The sequence below is a fragment of the Aptenodytes forsteri genome, unplaced genomic scaffold (genome assembly GCF_000699145.1).
Source record: "Aptenodytes forsteri isolate BGI_AS27 unplaced genomic scaffold, ASM69914v1 Scaffold221, whole genome shotgun sequence".
Taxonomy (NCBI): Eukaryota; Metazoa; Chordata; class Aves; order Sphenisciformes; family Spheniscidae; genus Aptenodytes; species Aptenodytes forsteri.
In genome coordinates this window covers 370,932-385,363 of record NW_008794411.1, presented here as the reverse complement: position 1 = coordinate 385,363, position 14,432 = coordinate 370,932, and the positions used below count along the sequence as shown (strand labels likewise).

The window sequence follows — 14,432 nt, the reverse complement described above, 5'->3', positions numbered from 1 at the left end:
TGCTGTTCCCAGGAAACTAGGACCAGATAGTCAAAGAGATATAGTTGGGTACCAGAGAGACTTTGAAGATCTGGCCCTGAACTGCCCCTTTGCAGAGACAGCTGGTCTGGTCTGAAGGGGAGCAGCTGGAGTGCTTCGCTGTGTCCCCGGAGGCATGCTGCAGAGTTGTCTGTTAGCAGCAGAGATGCCTGCTGCTTGCCGTTGCATCCTAAAGAGAGAACTTCCACTCCTTGTCTTTAAGCATACCCAGACCGTTGGCCTGCACTGAAGCGTGCAGGCTGAACAGCTTGCTCACCCGGGGGCTGATGGTGGCGCACCAGACCCTGCTCTGAATAGAAGTTCTTATGGGAAGCCATGTTATACTCTTGTGTGCTGCCTCCCTTCGGTGCCAGGAGCAGGGGTTTAGGGCTCCTTCGTAAGCTTAGCTGGCATGGAAAGGGTACAGCATCTCTGTGGGGTCTTCTCATAACCATTCCTTTCACCACTGCTACAAACTGAGACTTTGTTGCCCGCCTGGGCCTCTGTCAGTGACTTGGATTTAGAGTGGATTTGAGTGGGAAGTGAAATCCTGTGCGCGAATGGATCATCACCACGCTCGTGCAGAAATGCACGGAGAGACAGGAGCTCTGTCACATATGGGCAACACAGAGATCTTGCAAATCCAGAGAAAGGCCTTGAACTGGTGCCCTTGTGTTGGCATGGAATGGTTTCACCCCCAGTTCAGCAAGGCATTTTGGTGCAGGCTGACTTGGAGTTCTGCTTGTGTGCCTGAAGAACTCTCAGGCTTGCTAAACTGGGGCCCGGGTCCAGGGAAAAAGGGGACCCTGGCTCCTGGGTTTAACATTCTCTCTGTGGATGGTCTCTGTTTTGCAGTTGAAAATGAAAATCACTGCGACTTTGTGAAGCTGCGGGAGATGCTGATCCGAGTGAACATGGAGGACTTGAGAGAGCAGACGCACACCCGACACTACGAGCTGTACAGGCGTTGCAAACTTGAAGAGATGGGATTCAAGGACACGGATCCGGACAGCAAGCCTTTCAGGTAGGAAAGCGTAACTCAGGCCTTGTACGGCCAGAGCGATTGGAGGTTTTGGGGTTGCCGATGTTTGCAAGAACCAGGGAGGGAATAGCCGTGGTCACTTAGAGCAGCTGAGATTTAAAGTGTGGTTGGGATGGAAAACCTTTTGCAATGCAATCTTGCCCTCAGGGCCTAGGATTTGTGCAGGAGAAGCACAGGAAAAGCTTGGGTGGCTGAGAAAGCCAATTCTTGCCTTAACATTTTGAAAATGTCTGCAACCCTGCAGCAGGGCTGTGCAGGCTTTCTAGAGCCTGCAAAATGTCACCGGAGCGCTTGAAGGTGATGTGTTTTGAGGGCAGAATATGACCCATTTGAGATCAACCTGGAAAGTTTAGGAGGAAGAAGCACATGTCCGCGGATCTATCTGCACCCTGTTGCTGAAGTCGTATCAGTTTTCTTTGTGCCCTTCTCTGAGCATCCCTTGCTCAAATATAAGCTGCTGGCCCTCACTCACAAGTGCGTGCCTTTCAGTCTATCTCCTGTTATCTGTCAGCCAGTACTAAAAAGTGTCGAAAGGATGGATTTCTAAATGCTCCTCCTGTCACTCAGTGTGGAGAGCAATTCCTCACTGGACTCTTAAAACTGATTTTGCTGTCCACGTATGAAACTGTCCATTGCTTCACATGGCCAAGAGGCTGCTGTAATGCAGAGCCTGCCGTGAAGACCGCTACTGTTTCCTGTTTTTTTTGTGTCCTTGGCATCATGGAAGGGGGCATGTTTTTGTAAGACGCAGCGAGAGAGCTGGTGGTAGTATGCAATCAGGGCTTGTAGGCATGTCTGATTGGGAACAGTTAACATCAGTTAACTGTTCACATTGTTGACTTGTCATTTTTTCAAGCTGGGAGAATCTCATTTTGGGGTTGGGAAGTTGATTTACTTTTTTTTTTTTTCTCCACCCTTGTTCTTGCTTTCCTAAAGCCTGTGAACTGTCCAGTCTTAAGTAAAGCTTATGCTCACCTTTCTACTGGCAGTACTATGAGCTTCGTGGAGACTTGAGTGAATCTGTCGAATAGCGAGTTTGTTAATCACTTCAGAAATTCCTCCTGACGCTTTTTGCCCTTGAGGAGGGCAGGTTTTGAGATGGTCAGGTGATGCATTAGTGCCCCCTTTCTTCCACTGCAGACTCAACTGTGTTTTGCAGCTAGCTTGCTCTGCTGCAAGTCAGGGCCGTGTACAATTTCTGGGCTTGAAAAGTGCAGCTGTGTCCATGCTGAGATGAAGGTGACTCGTGTTGAGGTATAACTGGTTACCAAAGGGGAGATCCTGGGATAAATGTTCTTGTTGACCCTCCTAGAGCTTTTCACAGCTGGTCCAAGGTGCGCTGTGAAGAGGGTGCCATGGTCTGATGCTTGAGGTTTGGCTTATTACTAAATACGGAGTTTATGCTGTCAGACAGCTTTATTGGTCTGAAGCCCAAGTCATTAGCTAGGGACAACAGCTGTGTGGGAATTTGGGAGGGAGTGTTTGTTTTCTCCTTTCGTTTCCTGTTTCCCATTCCTCCCCAACTTTTCCCCAATAGTTGCACCCGCTGCCTTAGCAGGATCCCACGCTCCTCTCTGCTCCAGGGGAAGGCAGTCAGAATTAAATGTGCATCGATGTGGGTTTACCCCCATAACACACACTCGTGGCAGGAATTGGCGTGCCAATCCCCGTGACGGCAGCCATGCGGCTGGCTTGTGCAGATAACCATGGACGTGGTTCATCTCTCATCCTCAACAGGGGAAAGCCAGGCGGGCTCCAGAGCAGGAGGCAGAATGGGGGCCTTGTGTTCATGTTTCTGGAAAACAGCACTCCATGGTGAGCCGAGCAAGGTCTGCACTATGACACAGCGTTTGCGTCAGTTCAGGGTTTTATTTGTGATTTGCTGAGTTTGAGCAGCTGCATTTCTTTTGCAGCACAGAAACTCTGCTGGAATCAGTCGAGCCCTGTCCTTTTACGAAGCCCAAGTGTGAAGCTTTATTAGATTTCCTTTCTGGAGAGCAATGGCTTAAGATGGGCTTAGCCCTTCCCTTTGAGGAATCTGAGGAATTTCCATTGCTTCCTGTACACGAGGCCTCTTTTGACCAAGCTATAAGTAGAAAGGAAATGAAAATGTACAGAATTTCTCCATCTGGTACGTGCTAGTTCAGAACAGTTTGCTCTGGGTGCCTCCTCCCTCCAATAAACAAACAAAACCCGTGATCCCAAGCTGTTTGGCCGAGGCTGATGTATATGTGAAATGAGGAAAACAGTAGGTTTGGTTCTTTCTGTTCTTCCTTCTGAGACCAGGGATCAAAAGCATGCCTTTCCCCCGGGTCTGGGCCCTGGGAGCCACGGGGACCACTGGTCTTCCGCCAGTTTGCATCAGCCAGGAGCAGGGAGCCTTTTGTAAATCTCAGGGTGAGCAGGGCGAAAGACCCCAGCAAACCATTGGTGCTGTGTAGGTGCTTGTGCGAGGTGTGAAAAAGGGAGGCTGGCGATGGTTGTGAGACCCATCTTGCTGGTAGAATCCCCACCGCTTGTCCAAGCTGCAGGAGGTGAGGAGGGAGCACCAGTGCCCCCGTAAGCATCTGGTCTGTGAAATGGGGTCCTCTGTTGCACAGAGACCCTTCTGCTGTCCTGCGTCTGTTGTGGACTGGTTTCACTGCTGCTCTGGTTAATTTTCTCAAAATGCTTTTTTTAAAAGAACATTATTTGCAGGGGCATCGTTCAGTGTGTGTGTGTTGGGGAATCAAGTTATCCTTGTAATCTAGGTTCATATGTTTTGTATACTTAAAAAGCAAATTCCCTTGTCATCTTTGTCTGTGAGAAGCTGCAGGGATCCCAGTTGGTTTGGGCTGTTATTCCTTAGGGCTGTAAGTGTGTTTGTTTTCATATGCAGTCTGGAGTTGCCGGGCCAGTTTCTCTGAGAACTTTGCTTCTCTGAAAGTCGGAGTCACTTCAGTAGAGAATTAAGCTTGCTGGCTTTCAGGTTAGTGGTAAGTTTTTAAGCTTGAAGCTGGGATTAGCACTGAACCTGGGACAATGTAACAGCAAGCCCCTGCCAGCCTCTTCCTGCTTGCCCATCACCCAGCACTGTGTTTTTGGAAATGAGCTTTGCAAGAAATCGTTTGCAATACAGGATACGATTAGCAGCGTGCAGAGTTTTCTGTTTCGGTCTGTAAGGCTCTGCTGCTCCCTAGTATAGTGTGTCACTAATTGCAGATTCAATTTTTGCTCACTGAGCAGTGAAGGCTGATCTACCCTCAGGGTTTTCCTAGGCTCTAGCCAGACCCTTCAGAAGGATTTAAGAATTTAAGTTTCAGTGTCCACAGTCAGAGGATTAAATCCAAGACTCAATTTTAGGGATGTTTTGATTCGAGTCTCCTGATGTCTATCTGCTGTGAGTGGTCTGGTTCTTGACTGAGTTAAGAATCCAAAGATGCCTCTTGCCCTGTTTTCCCATTAAAAGATTTTTGTCATTTTTGGAGTCAGCATTTTTGCTTCAATGTGTGGGAAACTGGTGTGGTTAGCTGGAATCGTGTGATTCCTCCAGGGTGGCCAGTGCTGTGCAAGAGCAGCTCTGGGCATCCTGTCTGTGGAGTATTTTAGGAGGCAAAAGTGCCCTAAAAGTGCCTGTCGATTAGCAGTGTTAAACCCAAGTCTTGGGTTTATCTGTCAAGTTTTTGTTCCCCAGCTCAACAACCCCACCCACCCGCAAAAAAAAAACCCCAAACAACAAAACCAGGCAACAAAAAAGCCATCAAAAACCCCACCACGTGCCAGGAAAGGCAAAAGCTTGGCTTTAATGGGATTAAGATGTTCCACTAGCCTAGTGGTTAATGTGCTCCTTAGGTGGAGGGATGCAATCTATCTGTTTGATATCAGTGGAGTTTTCATTTTAAAAATGCTTTTTCAAAAAAGCATCTTGGGGGAAATAGTTATCATTCCCACACTATCATTATGGCTGAAATATCCAAATCCATTTAAGGAATAAAATGAAGAGGAATTTGGCGTCCAGAGTTCCTAAGAGGATCTGAAAATCTCAGAGGTGCGTGGACAACATATTTTGTGTCCCAAATCTTTGCTGCGGTATCTCAGTGCTGGGGAAATAAAGGAATGCCAAGAAGTAGAGGGGGAATAAAGGAATGAAGGAATCTAGTAACGTGGTTATTTGGAGGAGGAACGCTGCCGCTCGTTTGCAGAGGCTTAGCCTTCCTTGACAGCTAAAGGAGAAAGAGAGATCTCCCAAGGTGGCTTTATCTAAATAAAGCCCCTGATCTGAATCCATTAGCGATGAGCAGTGAAAATTAGTTTTGCTCTGTGTCAGTGTCATGCTTAATGAACTACATAAAGCCAGATTTCGCACTCTGATATGCCCGTGTCTGTTCCACAAATCTTGCACTTCCAATGAAGCGATTCAGGCCAAACAGTGGGAGAAGTGAAAAGGTGTGACTCAAACAGGTCACAAGCTATGTGAGCATCAGGGATTGCTGTAGATGCTTACGTAGTGGCTGTTTATTTTCGAGGACAGTCATCCTGCCTGCTAAGTGATTTACAGGATCCGGAACAGTGTGCTTGTTTTTGTGTTGCCAATTTGTCTCCCACTGCTACCACCTAGCAAGCTAGGGCTGGTTTTGGTGGAGGTGTTCATGCCTCTGTTGTAGTCGGGGACCTCTGACGGTGTTTTGTGACAAGACAATGTGGTAAGATCACCAAAGGCTGGAAACTCATGACTGTGCATGAAACACAGCTCTGACATTGTTTTTTCTGTGTTTTTTAACAGTCTCCAAGAGACTTATGAAGCCAAGAGGAACGAATTCCTGGGCGAGCTCCAGAAGAAGGAGGATGAAATGAGGCAGATGTTTGTCATGCGAGTGAAGGAGAAGGAAGCAGAGTTGAAGGAAGCAGAGAAAGATGTGAGTGTATTGTAACCCAGAAGACTCTGTATGAGGGTTTAGGCTGGGGCTTTTCTAAGAGAGCCCTGAGAAAGTGAGCATCCAGATTCCAACATCAAGCCTGCAAAGGTGTTTGCTGTGCATAAGCAGTCTCAAGCAGCGGATATGAACTCGGTTCCCAGTCCTGCCATGGGCTTGTGGTGTGACCCCATCACACAAGTCCTCTGCCACTTTTCTGTGCCTGTAAAATGGAGCCAGGAGTATTCCCTGGTTTTGGGCAGCTGGAGGAGGCTATGTACTGTGGAGCCAGTGGGAGGTGCTGCAGCGTGACAGTAACAGCAGCTGCGGCTGCGTACCCCACAGAAATGCCAGCCTTGCTGTGCTGTGGGAGTCCTCTCTGCTCTCTCACCTCTTCAGTCCCACCCAAAGGGGAGAGTATGTTTGCTACTCAAAGTAATGTTGATTTGCAGTGGATCTTCAGCCATGGTACAGCCAGTGCTGCCCTTAAGCAATCACACCTTTCTGGAGACTCTCAGTAAGTCGATAAGGACTTCCCAGAGGGCGGCAAGTCCCACTCAGCCTAGCTGTAGAGGGACGTGACAGAGCTCTTGGAGAGCTGCCCTACCGTGATTTGCTTGGTGTGCGTAGGTCAGCGCTGATTACTGTGGGACGGAGAAAACATAGATGTCCTGCTTGGGGAGGGAGCTGTTTCTTGGGCCTCACAGAGGAGCGTGTACTTCTACAGAGGTCCAGAGAAGAGTATCGCCCTGAATGGCCACGTTTTCTTGCTTTGCACGAGCTTGAGAGTGTCCCCTAGGTACAAAGCAATGAGGGATGGATCATGGGGGTTTGGAAGGGTCCAGAGACCTGTCATATTCCTACAGCAACTTAAATTCCTGCCATCTGTGTTGGGTGCGTGTGTGTTAATTGCAGGGCTCTTCTCACGAAGTCAGGCGTGCTTGGGACAGGCTAATGACTTGTTACTAGTGAAGTGAGGCCTCAGTGCCAGTGGAACCGCTTCAGGCATTGTTACCAGTAATCAGGGTGAAACATTCTTCTCTTCCCGTCCAATTCTCATTGTCTCTTTCCCGGCAGCTTCACGAAAAGTTTGACCATCTAAAGAGGACTCACCAAGAAGAGAAGAAAAAAGTGGAAGACAAAAAGAAGGAACTTGAGGAAGAGCTGAACAACTTTCAAAAGAAGAAGGCAGCAGCTCAGCTATTACAGTCACAGGCTCAGCAGGCAGGTTCTCAACAAACCAAGAAAGACAAGGACAAGAAAAAGTAAGCGGATTGTCACCCACGCCCTTTTGTAGGGTTTATTACAGTTTGGGAGGTTGTTTTTTCTTTCTTGCTGCATGTCTGTATTTGCTTTTCCCCATTACCAGACTGGAAACTGGGCTTTTATCAGCCTGATCAAATAAAATATTTTTTTTCTAAAGGGTGGGCCAGGGACATGATCTTAATTTTTCTCTAGAAGAGTACCTTCAAATTTTATGTCGAAGTCTGACTGGTACGGGAGAGCAATTGGATGGCGGAGGCTTGACCTGTGATCTGTCCAGCATCTTCTGGACCAGCTCTGGCATGTTCTGGACTCGAATTTATCTGCCTGAGCCAAAACTATTACGGGGGTCTCTACCTGTCCTTTCTTTCACCCAAGAGTAGTCTCCAGTTCCCATTCCTTAAGGTTATAGTTGTAAGTAGAAGTAGGTTAGAAACCAAAACCACCATGTTATTTTTACATGGGAAATGCTAGTGCCAAATGTGAGTACTTGGAAGCTCGCTTTAAAGACGAGAAGTTTTGGGTTTCTTTTTTCTAAAAAAACAAAATACTATGGTACCGTAATTGCAGGTAAACGGCATTTGTGGTTGTATCGAGTTGACATAATAAGCTAAGAAACCCATACCTTTTAGTAAAGATAATGGCATTGTTTTCTACTATTTTATATTCGTATGCTAGAAGTATAATCCTATACCCTCCAGTACTCTGAGATTCCAGCAACTTAGTAGGCACCAAGTGTATTTGTGGACAGTCTGTCCCATGGTCAGTATTTGGAGGTGGGGTTTTCAGGTGTGCTCAGTTTGGACCTAACTCTGCTTCTGTTGAAACTGGAGGAACATTGCCATTGACTTGGGCTCAGAGTTAAGTCACTGCAGAGCTCTGCTGAAAACCTTGAGCTCCAGATTGATCCAAATTGACATAACCTCCTTCTTGCAGTCTGTACTTGGAGATGGCTCTGTTTAGCTTGCTTATTAGTGCAAGAGAACCCCTATTTATTACGTGATACTGGCTACTTCACTGTGCTTTAAAAACCAGAAGACAAGGTCCGCTTAGATGTGATATGTACACAGAAGCCAGACAAGCCTTGCAGAGGTAAAGTAGACTGCGCGTGGCTTGTTTGTATAGCGCAGCAAGACAGGTTACTGTAACAGAGGCTGTTCTGAGGCCTCCTGTCATAATTTCCATTCACTTTTTCCATACCTAGTAAGGGGATACTCATGCAAGTCCTTTCTGGGTCATCTGTGATAATGGCGCTAGTTGATAACTGCAATCGGGAAAGCTGTAAAGATGGTAATGCAGCAAATCTCACTGGAAAAGGCTTCTTTAACCCGCACACAAAAATGACAGTTCCACGCTTCTCTTAATAGCCGATAGTGAAGGGGTGCATTCCTTAACGGACTCTGGCAGAGTAACCTACTCAACTAACACTAAGCTGTCACCGTTGGAAGAACCAAAATGCTAGCAGGGATGTGGTGTAGATGTGTGTGTCTCCCTTGCTAACCTGTGAACTTAAGCCAGGTCTGAACTGTCTTGCAGAGTGAGCCTATGAAATTCTGTTGTATTGCATATATACTAGTATATTTTTATACCTTGGGAAGTTAAGCTGACACTCGCTGCATGTCCCCTGTCTCTACTGCTGATTCGGTGCCCATCATTTGTTGCTTCTGCCCCTGGCTTCCCCGGGGAAGGTGGGGAGGGCCTTGGGCTAGTTCCTCAGCTGATGTAAATTGATGTAGCTCCTGTGGAGCCGTGCTGCTTTATGCTAACTGAGAACCTGGTCTTTGGCACCCGCTGAAATACAGAGTGCTTGTGTGCTGCATGCTCTGCTTGGGTAAAGAAATCATTACAGACTGATCAGCGTCATGCTGAACCGTAGAAACAATAAGTGTTGGCAGCTAATGTCCAAGCATGCTGAAATACCGTTCTGTGACGATGCCTGTAAATAGGATAGGCTGAAACACCGGTCTTCTCTCACGTGAGAATTCGGATGTGGTGACCTGTTTCCTTAAAAAGAATAGAAAATTTCAAAGACCCTTTTTCTTATCTCTTAAACAGAGTTAGTAGCTCAATATTTTTAAGAACTCTACGGTCAGTTTTTTCACCTCTTAGATATGAGACTAGTGCAGTATATCATGGTCTGGGGAGTTTTGTAACTTTTGGTGGTCAGCGTTAGCTACTATTTGCTTCTGTGAAGTTGGCTGGCACATGCACAGTGTTGTGGGTGTGATACATGGATGTTTCTAGCGACCATGACAAACGCAGTTTCTGCTTTTGCTGACGCATTCACAGAAATCCAGTCGTGAGGAACACGCACGTGTTTTAGTGTGTCCTTTCAGTGTCGCTCCACACCAGGTGCTGTAACTGCTTCAATTGTTCTTTAGTGTCTGAATTACTAACGGAAGCTTTAAAGGGAAATGCTGATGCTTCTGCCTTGTAGCACACCTTGGTTTTTTAAAGGCTTTAGAAAGGCTCCTTGCACTCTAATGAAAAGCTGCAGTTTATTTAGGTAAGGCTTTTAACCTTTCTCTGTGCTGACATGGACTGTGGTGGTTCTTGTGCAGTTGCCAGAGGAAATCCTTGCCATGCATGATCCTTGTAGCCTCCCCAGAAAGTAATTCATGGGAATGCTGCTTTCTCAAGGTGGGATCAGATTTCTCCAACTTGGACAACGGAGACTTCCCACTGTGCTGTCCAAGCCCGAGGGAAGGGCTCAGGGTGAAATCTGCCGCTGGCCTAACTCCATGAGGGACAACTTGGCCCTATTCCTATAGGAACAACTTGTCTTTTTATACCTTTTTTTCATAATCTATTTCTCAGATTCCTGTAGCTTATGTGTTTTTCATCTAAAATTGTTGCCGCTCTGGCCTGATGACAGAAGTGTGCTGTTTTCAGGACAGCTCATCTCTGTACCGCAGACACTTGTGTGACTGTAGTATAGGCAGGTACTCAAGTACTTTCCTGAACGTGGGGCTGAGCATACTTATCAGGCCCCTGCTGTAATTTTGGGATGGGACTGTGCTTCAAACCTGAACAATCTGGAGATGGTTCCTGGCAATGGAATTGGCAAAACCAAATAGGAGCAGCAAATAGCCTTCTGGTGCTTGCCTGTTGTTTGGTAGACGGCCACATGCATGCCTCAACACATGCCGTTGTGATACTTGCTCATCCCCAACGCCCCCAGGAGCCGGGACAATCTGTTTGGGCTCTGTTTCTGTTTCTTTCAAGCTACTTCTGAAAACAGATGAAAAACTTTTTTCCCCGTTTCCTCTCTACATAATAGTTTCCAGTCCAATGTCTGGCCATCAAGGACCACGCTTAGTCCCAAAGCAATCCCTGAGCTATAACACACAGCTATACCCTGAGCTGTAACACATATGTCAGGGCCTGGCCCAGCGCCCTGTAAAAAGAGGGTTTTGTTGATGTCTGAAGGATTTGACTTGGTTCTGAAAGCTGATGTGCTGAAGTACTGGGAGACATCGTGGTGCCCAGGTCTGAGGTACCCGAGTTTGGGTAAGGGCTAAGCACAGAGCCTTCTGCAAGAGTGCCTGTGTAAAGTAACCCAAACTGGACACCTGCAACCGTACCACCCAGCCATGCACATTCCAAAAAAATGAAGCTTAAAGACACCAGCCGCTGTGCGGTTACAGACTGTAACCTTGACTAACTTATGTGGTTGGTTGTTCAGTAGTTCTGCCCCCTCAGTTTTCCTTTTTGCTTTTGCTTGTCGTAGGCTGGAGTAGAGCCCAGCCTCGAAGTGTAATTTCTTTATAATTCCATAATCCATCTGCATGCCCACACACCAGAGCTGGTTGCTGGTGTCGGCTCTCCCAGCTTTCTTTGATTTTGTTTTTTTTTTTTTTCCCATTTTGAGTTCAATTATTGCTAACTTTTTTGTTTTTTGTTCTTTTTTTAACTTGCAGTGCAAGCTTCACATAAAGCCTGTCAAGCCAAGGATGTTCCTGCATTCACCTGCTTTTGCAGTAATGTGCCTCTGCCATCTGTGTTCTTTCTTTTTTTTTTTCTTTTTTTCCTTTTTTTTAACATGAATAACTATTAACTCATCTAATAACATAGTGGGAACAAGAAGGAAGAAGGATTGGGTACAGGGCTGTATGCAACTGGAAGTCCAGGGGTGGGTGGAGGGGCAAGGTAACGATACCAGGTATTTCCCTTGTCAAAACCAGCAGCAGTAAATCATTCTTGGCCCCAAATTTGAACTGAGAGTCAGGGCTGGAGGTCAGCAGCACGGGTGAGCGTCATTGACTGGATCAGGTCCTCAGTGCTGCTGGCTTACCCAGCTCTCGGAGGGCTGGCTGCGATAGCCCTGCGCTGAAGGGGTCCCTGGGTCTGCAGAAAGCAGCCTCAGGGAATTATTGCTGTACGAGAGTCACAGCCCAGTCCCCGGTGTGGCTAAACCCTGGAGTTTAGTCCGACCCACATTCCTTCAATAGCTAAGGTGTTAGAGCAATATGAGTCCTGCTGTTGGGGGAGAGGGAAAGGGGTATGTGTGTGTAGATAACAAAAGTTTAACTGACCTTGCATGCCATTACATTTGCATGATGTTTTTTATTAATTCCTGGTTTTGTTGTCTGACTTGATCATACCGGTTGGCTTGGATTTACTGTCATGTGCTGGCGTATTTTTACAGCCACCCTTCCAGTTCAGTGTAGTAGCTACCTGCTGAATGCTGCGGTGGGAACCAAACGGCGCTGCAGGTGCCTGGGAGAAGGACCATTTCTCCTTACTGCTTTCCGTGTATTACTTGCCTGACCATAACCTTTGAAACCTCTCTTAAAATAGTGCCTGGTTTCCAACGTGCATGATCTTAGCAAGAGTTAGCAGCCCTTAGGGAACCAAATGCCTGGGCAGGGGGGAAAGACATAGCCTTCAACATCCTCTTGGAGCCTTCAGGAGGATTCCTGCACGCACTTAAATACAGACTTGCAAAGCTGTGGGATCCAGAATTTCACGTCAAGGGGGAGAGGGCACCTGGACACATATTCCCCGCATTCCCCACCGGCCCTCCTGCCCCAGGCACAATGTCCCGTTCAGCTGTCCCTTGAACATGCAAAGGAGACTTAGCATAAGCCAGGCCTCGCTCTGTGGCCAGCGCGGTGTGGAAATTGGTCTGTTTAATGTGTATTTTCTATGCCATTGCTTTTCGGACAGAGTCTTTCCCTTCCTTCCCAAGAAGTGGCGAGCCATGTTTACCCTATGACTTCTGGATTTCTTTCTCTTCTGTTGATGCACAGCCAGCAGTTCCACTGCTCCTAGCTAGGTAGTCTCCTGTTTCTTTAAAGCACTCTTAAAAATAACTCGCTCCACTTAAGTCTCACGCACTGCAGTTCTTTGCTTGTTTCTGGGGTGGAATTTCTTGCCTCTGGGCGGGGGGGAGGGGAAGAGGCAGAATTATCACCTTTTCTGAAGTGTTGGAGTGGGAAATGTGTTTGGGGGTTAGCTTTTGGGTCGTCTTGCTTTTTAACCCTCACTGCTTAAACATGGCTTTGGGAAGCAGATATTTAAATACGATGTCTTGGACAAACAGCAAAAATTGATTGGAGATAAATAAGCTGGAAATAAAATAGTTGAGCCTTTTCTCCTTTTTTTTTGTCTGGTTTTGTTTTTGTTTGTTTGTTTTTTCTTTGTTTTAAATCACACCTCCTGGTCTTATCAACCACGATGCACTTTTTGTCAGGTTAAATAGGTTTCCTAGGGCGGGATTTGGAAAAAGGAAACTATGGTTCTTGTGGCTTCTGGCAAACCCAGCTTTAAAATCTCGAGTTATCAAGGAAGAAGTTTAGTTTTTGGCATGGGTTTTTTACAGTCGCATCATATGCACGTCATTGAATGCTTGTGGCGGTATGCTTTGCTTCAGCTGTCCTGGTGCATGTCCTCTTTTTAATTAGCAGCATTTTGTGCCAAGTAGAAAACTTAATTTTAACATTTATTTGTCCTGCTTCATTTAACAGCCCTTCAAGGGACATTTGGCAGGGGAAATCAGCTGAGTCTAGCTTTTTTTTTTTTTTTTTGACAGAAGGCTGTGGCCAAGTGCATTAATGTATTTTCAGTTGGGTTTCTTTCTCCAGCAAAAAGCAAGCTGTTTTGGAGAAACCGGGAATAAACCGTAAACTTGCAAAAGTTAAAGGTACTGTTTTGGTTTTTTGCCAAAGGAGATATTAATGACTTTTTTTTTTCCTCGTTAAACCCCTGGGCCATGTTTAGCTTGTTACTGCTGCACTTCTTTCTCTCCTTTACTTATGCCTTTTTTCACAGTAGCCCCTGATTCTGCATGGATTAAATGATACACTCAAATCTAGTTGGATGTGCTTTCACCTTTGCATGTAAGTACAGTAGTAAGAGAGTCACCCTTTTTCTGCCTCACTACTGATATGAAATCAGTTGTGGTTTTTTGGGAGGGGGGTTCTTTAAGTCCGCTTACTTACAAGTGGCATTGTTAAAACTACTTTAAAACTTTCTGCAATAATCTGCTTTTGCTGAGATGTTGAAGAGAAGCCATAGGGAACATGACATCCAGCTCCTGTTGAACGCCTAAAGCAACCCTGCACAGCTTCTCTGCATGCCTGAAGCTAGCAAGCCAGCTGGTGAAACTGTGAACAGACGGTTGCATGGGCAAAAGCCTTGCTTGAGAGGCACTGCAGCCTTTAATGTGCGTTAGACAGCAATGATAACTAGCTGATAACGCTCCATGTTCCTGACAAGGTGGATTTCAAACCTTGGAATAATATAAAGGAGCAAGAAAGCACACTGAAACGTGTGTTTTGGAGATGATGGTGTTCCCAGGGCATGGAACGAACCCCCAGAATGGGAAAACAAACAAAATCCAGGTCGCTGAGAAGGGGCCGTGATTGCTCTGTAGAGGTGGGCACGTGTGCGTCCGGCAGTCAGCCGAAAAGGCGGAGATGAATAAGGGTTTGCTCCCCCAAAACCTCACTGGGGTTGCACAGTTACTTTCCAGGAGGGCAGTAAGTAGGAAGGCGCCCTTTGAGCTCATGTCATTAAATGTATTGCCTTGCATCTCCTGTGGTGTGTGGTGCTGCCGGGGAGGGGGGGAAGCAGTGATGGGCACCCACCCCGGGCTCCTCTGCAGCCTGAAAACTGCAACTCGTGTCACCCCCTCTGTGTGCTTTTGACGGCTTGAAATCCCGCCAAGGAGATCTGTATCTTTGTGTCTCTCTTTAAGCGTGTCTTTATTTAAC

The 14,432-nt window shown here is 46.7% G+C and overlaps 1 protein-coding gene across 2 annotated transcripts in view; it reads left to right on the top strand.

Moving 5' to 3' along the window:
• The window catches only part of SEPT11 (septin 11), a 29,939-nt gene that overhangs the window by 12,500 nt on the left and 3,007 nt on the right, over positions 1 to 14,432 (top strand). Inside the window, exons 6-9 of one of the 2 annotated variants that reach the window (XM_009288663.2) lie at positions 874 to 1,042; positions 5,823 to 5,955; positions 7,030 to 7,217; positions 11,136 to 12,812. In XM_009288663.2, coding sequence (XP_009286938.1) covers positions 874 to 1,042; positions 5,823 to 5,955; positions 7,030 to 7,217; positions 11,136 to 11,151 — 506 coding nt within the window. In that variant the 3' untranslated portion in view covers positions 11,152 to 12,812. Of the gene's footprint in view, positions 1 to 873; positions 1,043 to 5,822; positions 5,956 to 7,029; positions 7,218 to 11,135; positions 12,813 to 14,432 lie in introns of those variants that run through there. The other variant, XM_009288655.2, reaches the window with a different exon arrangement.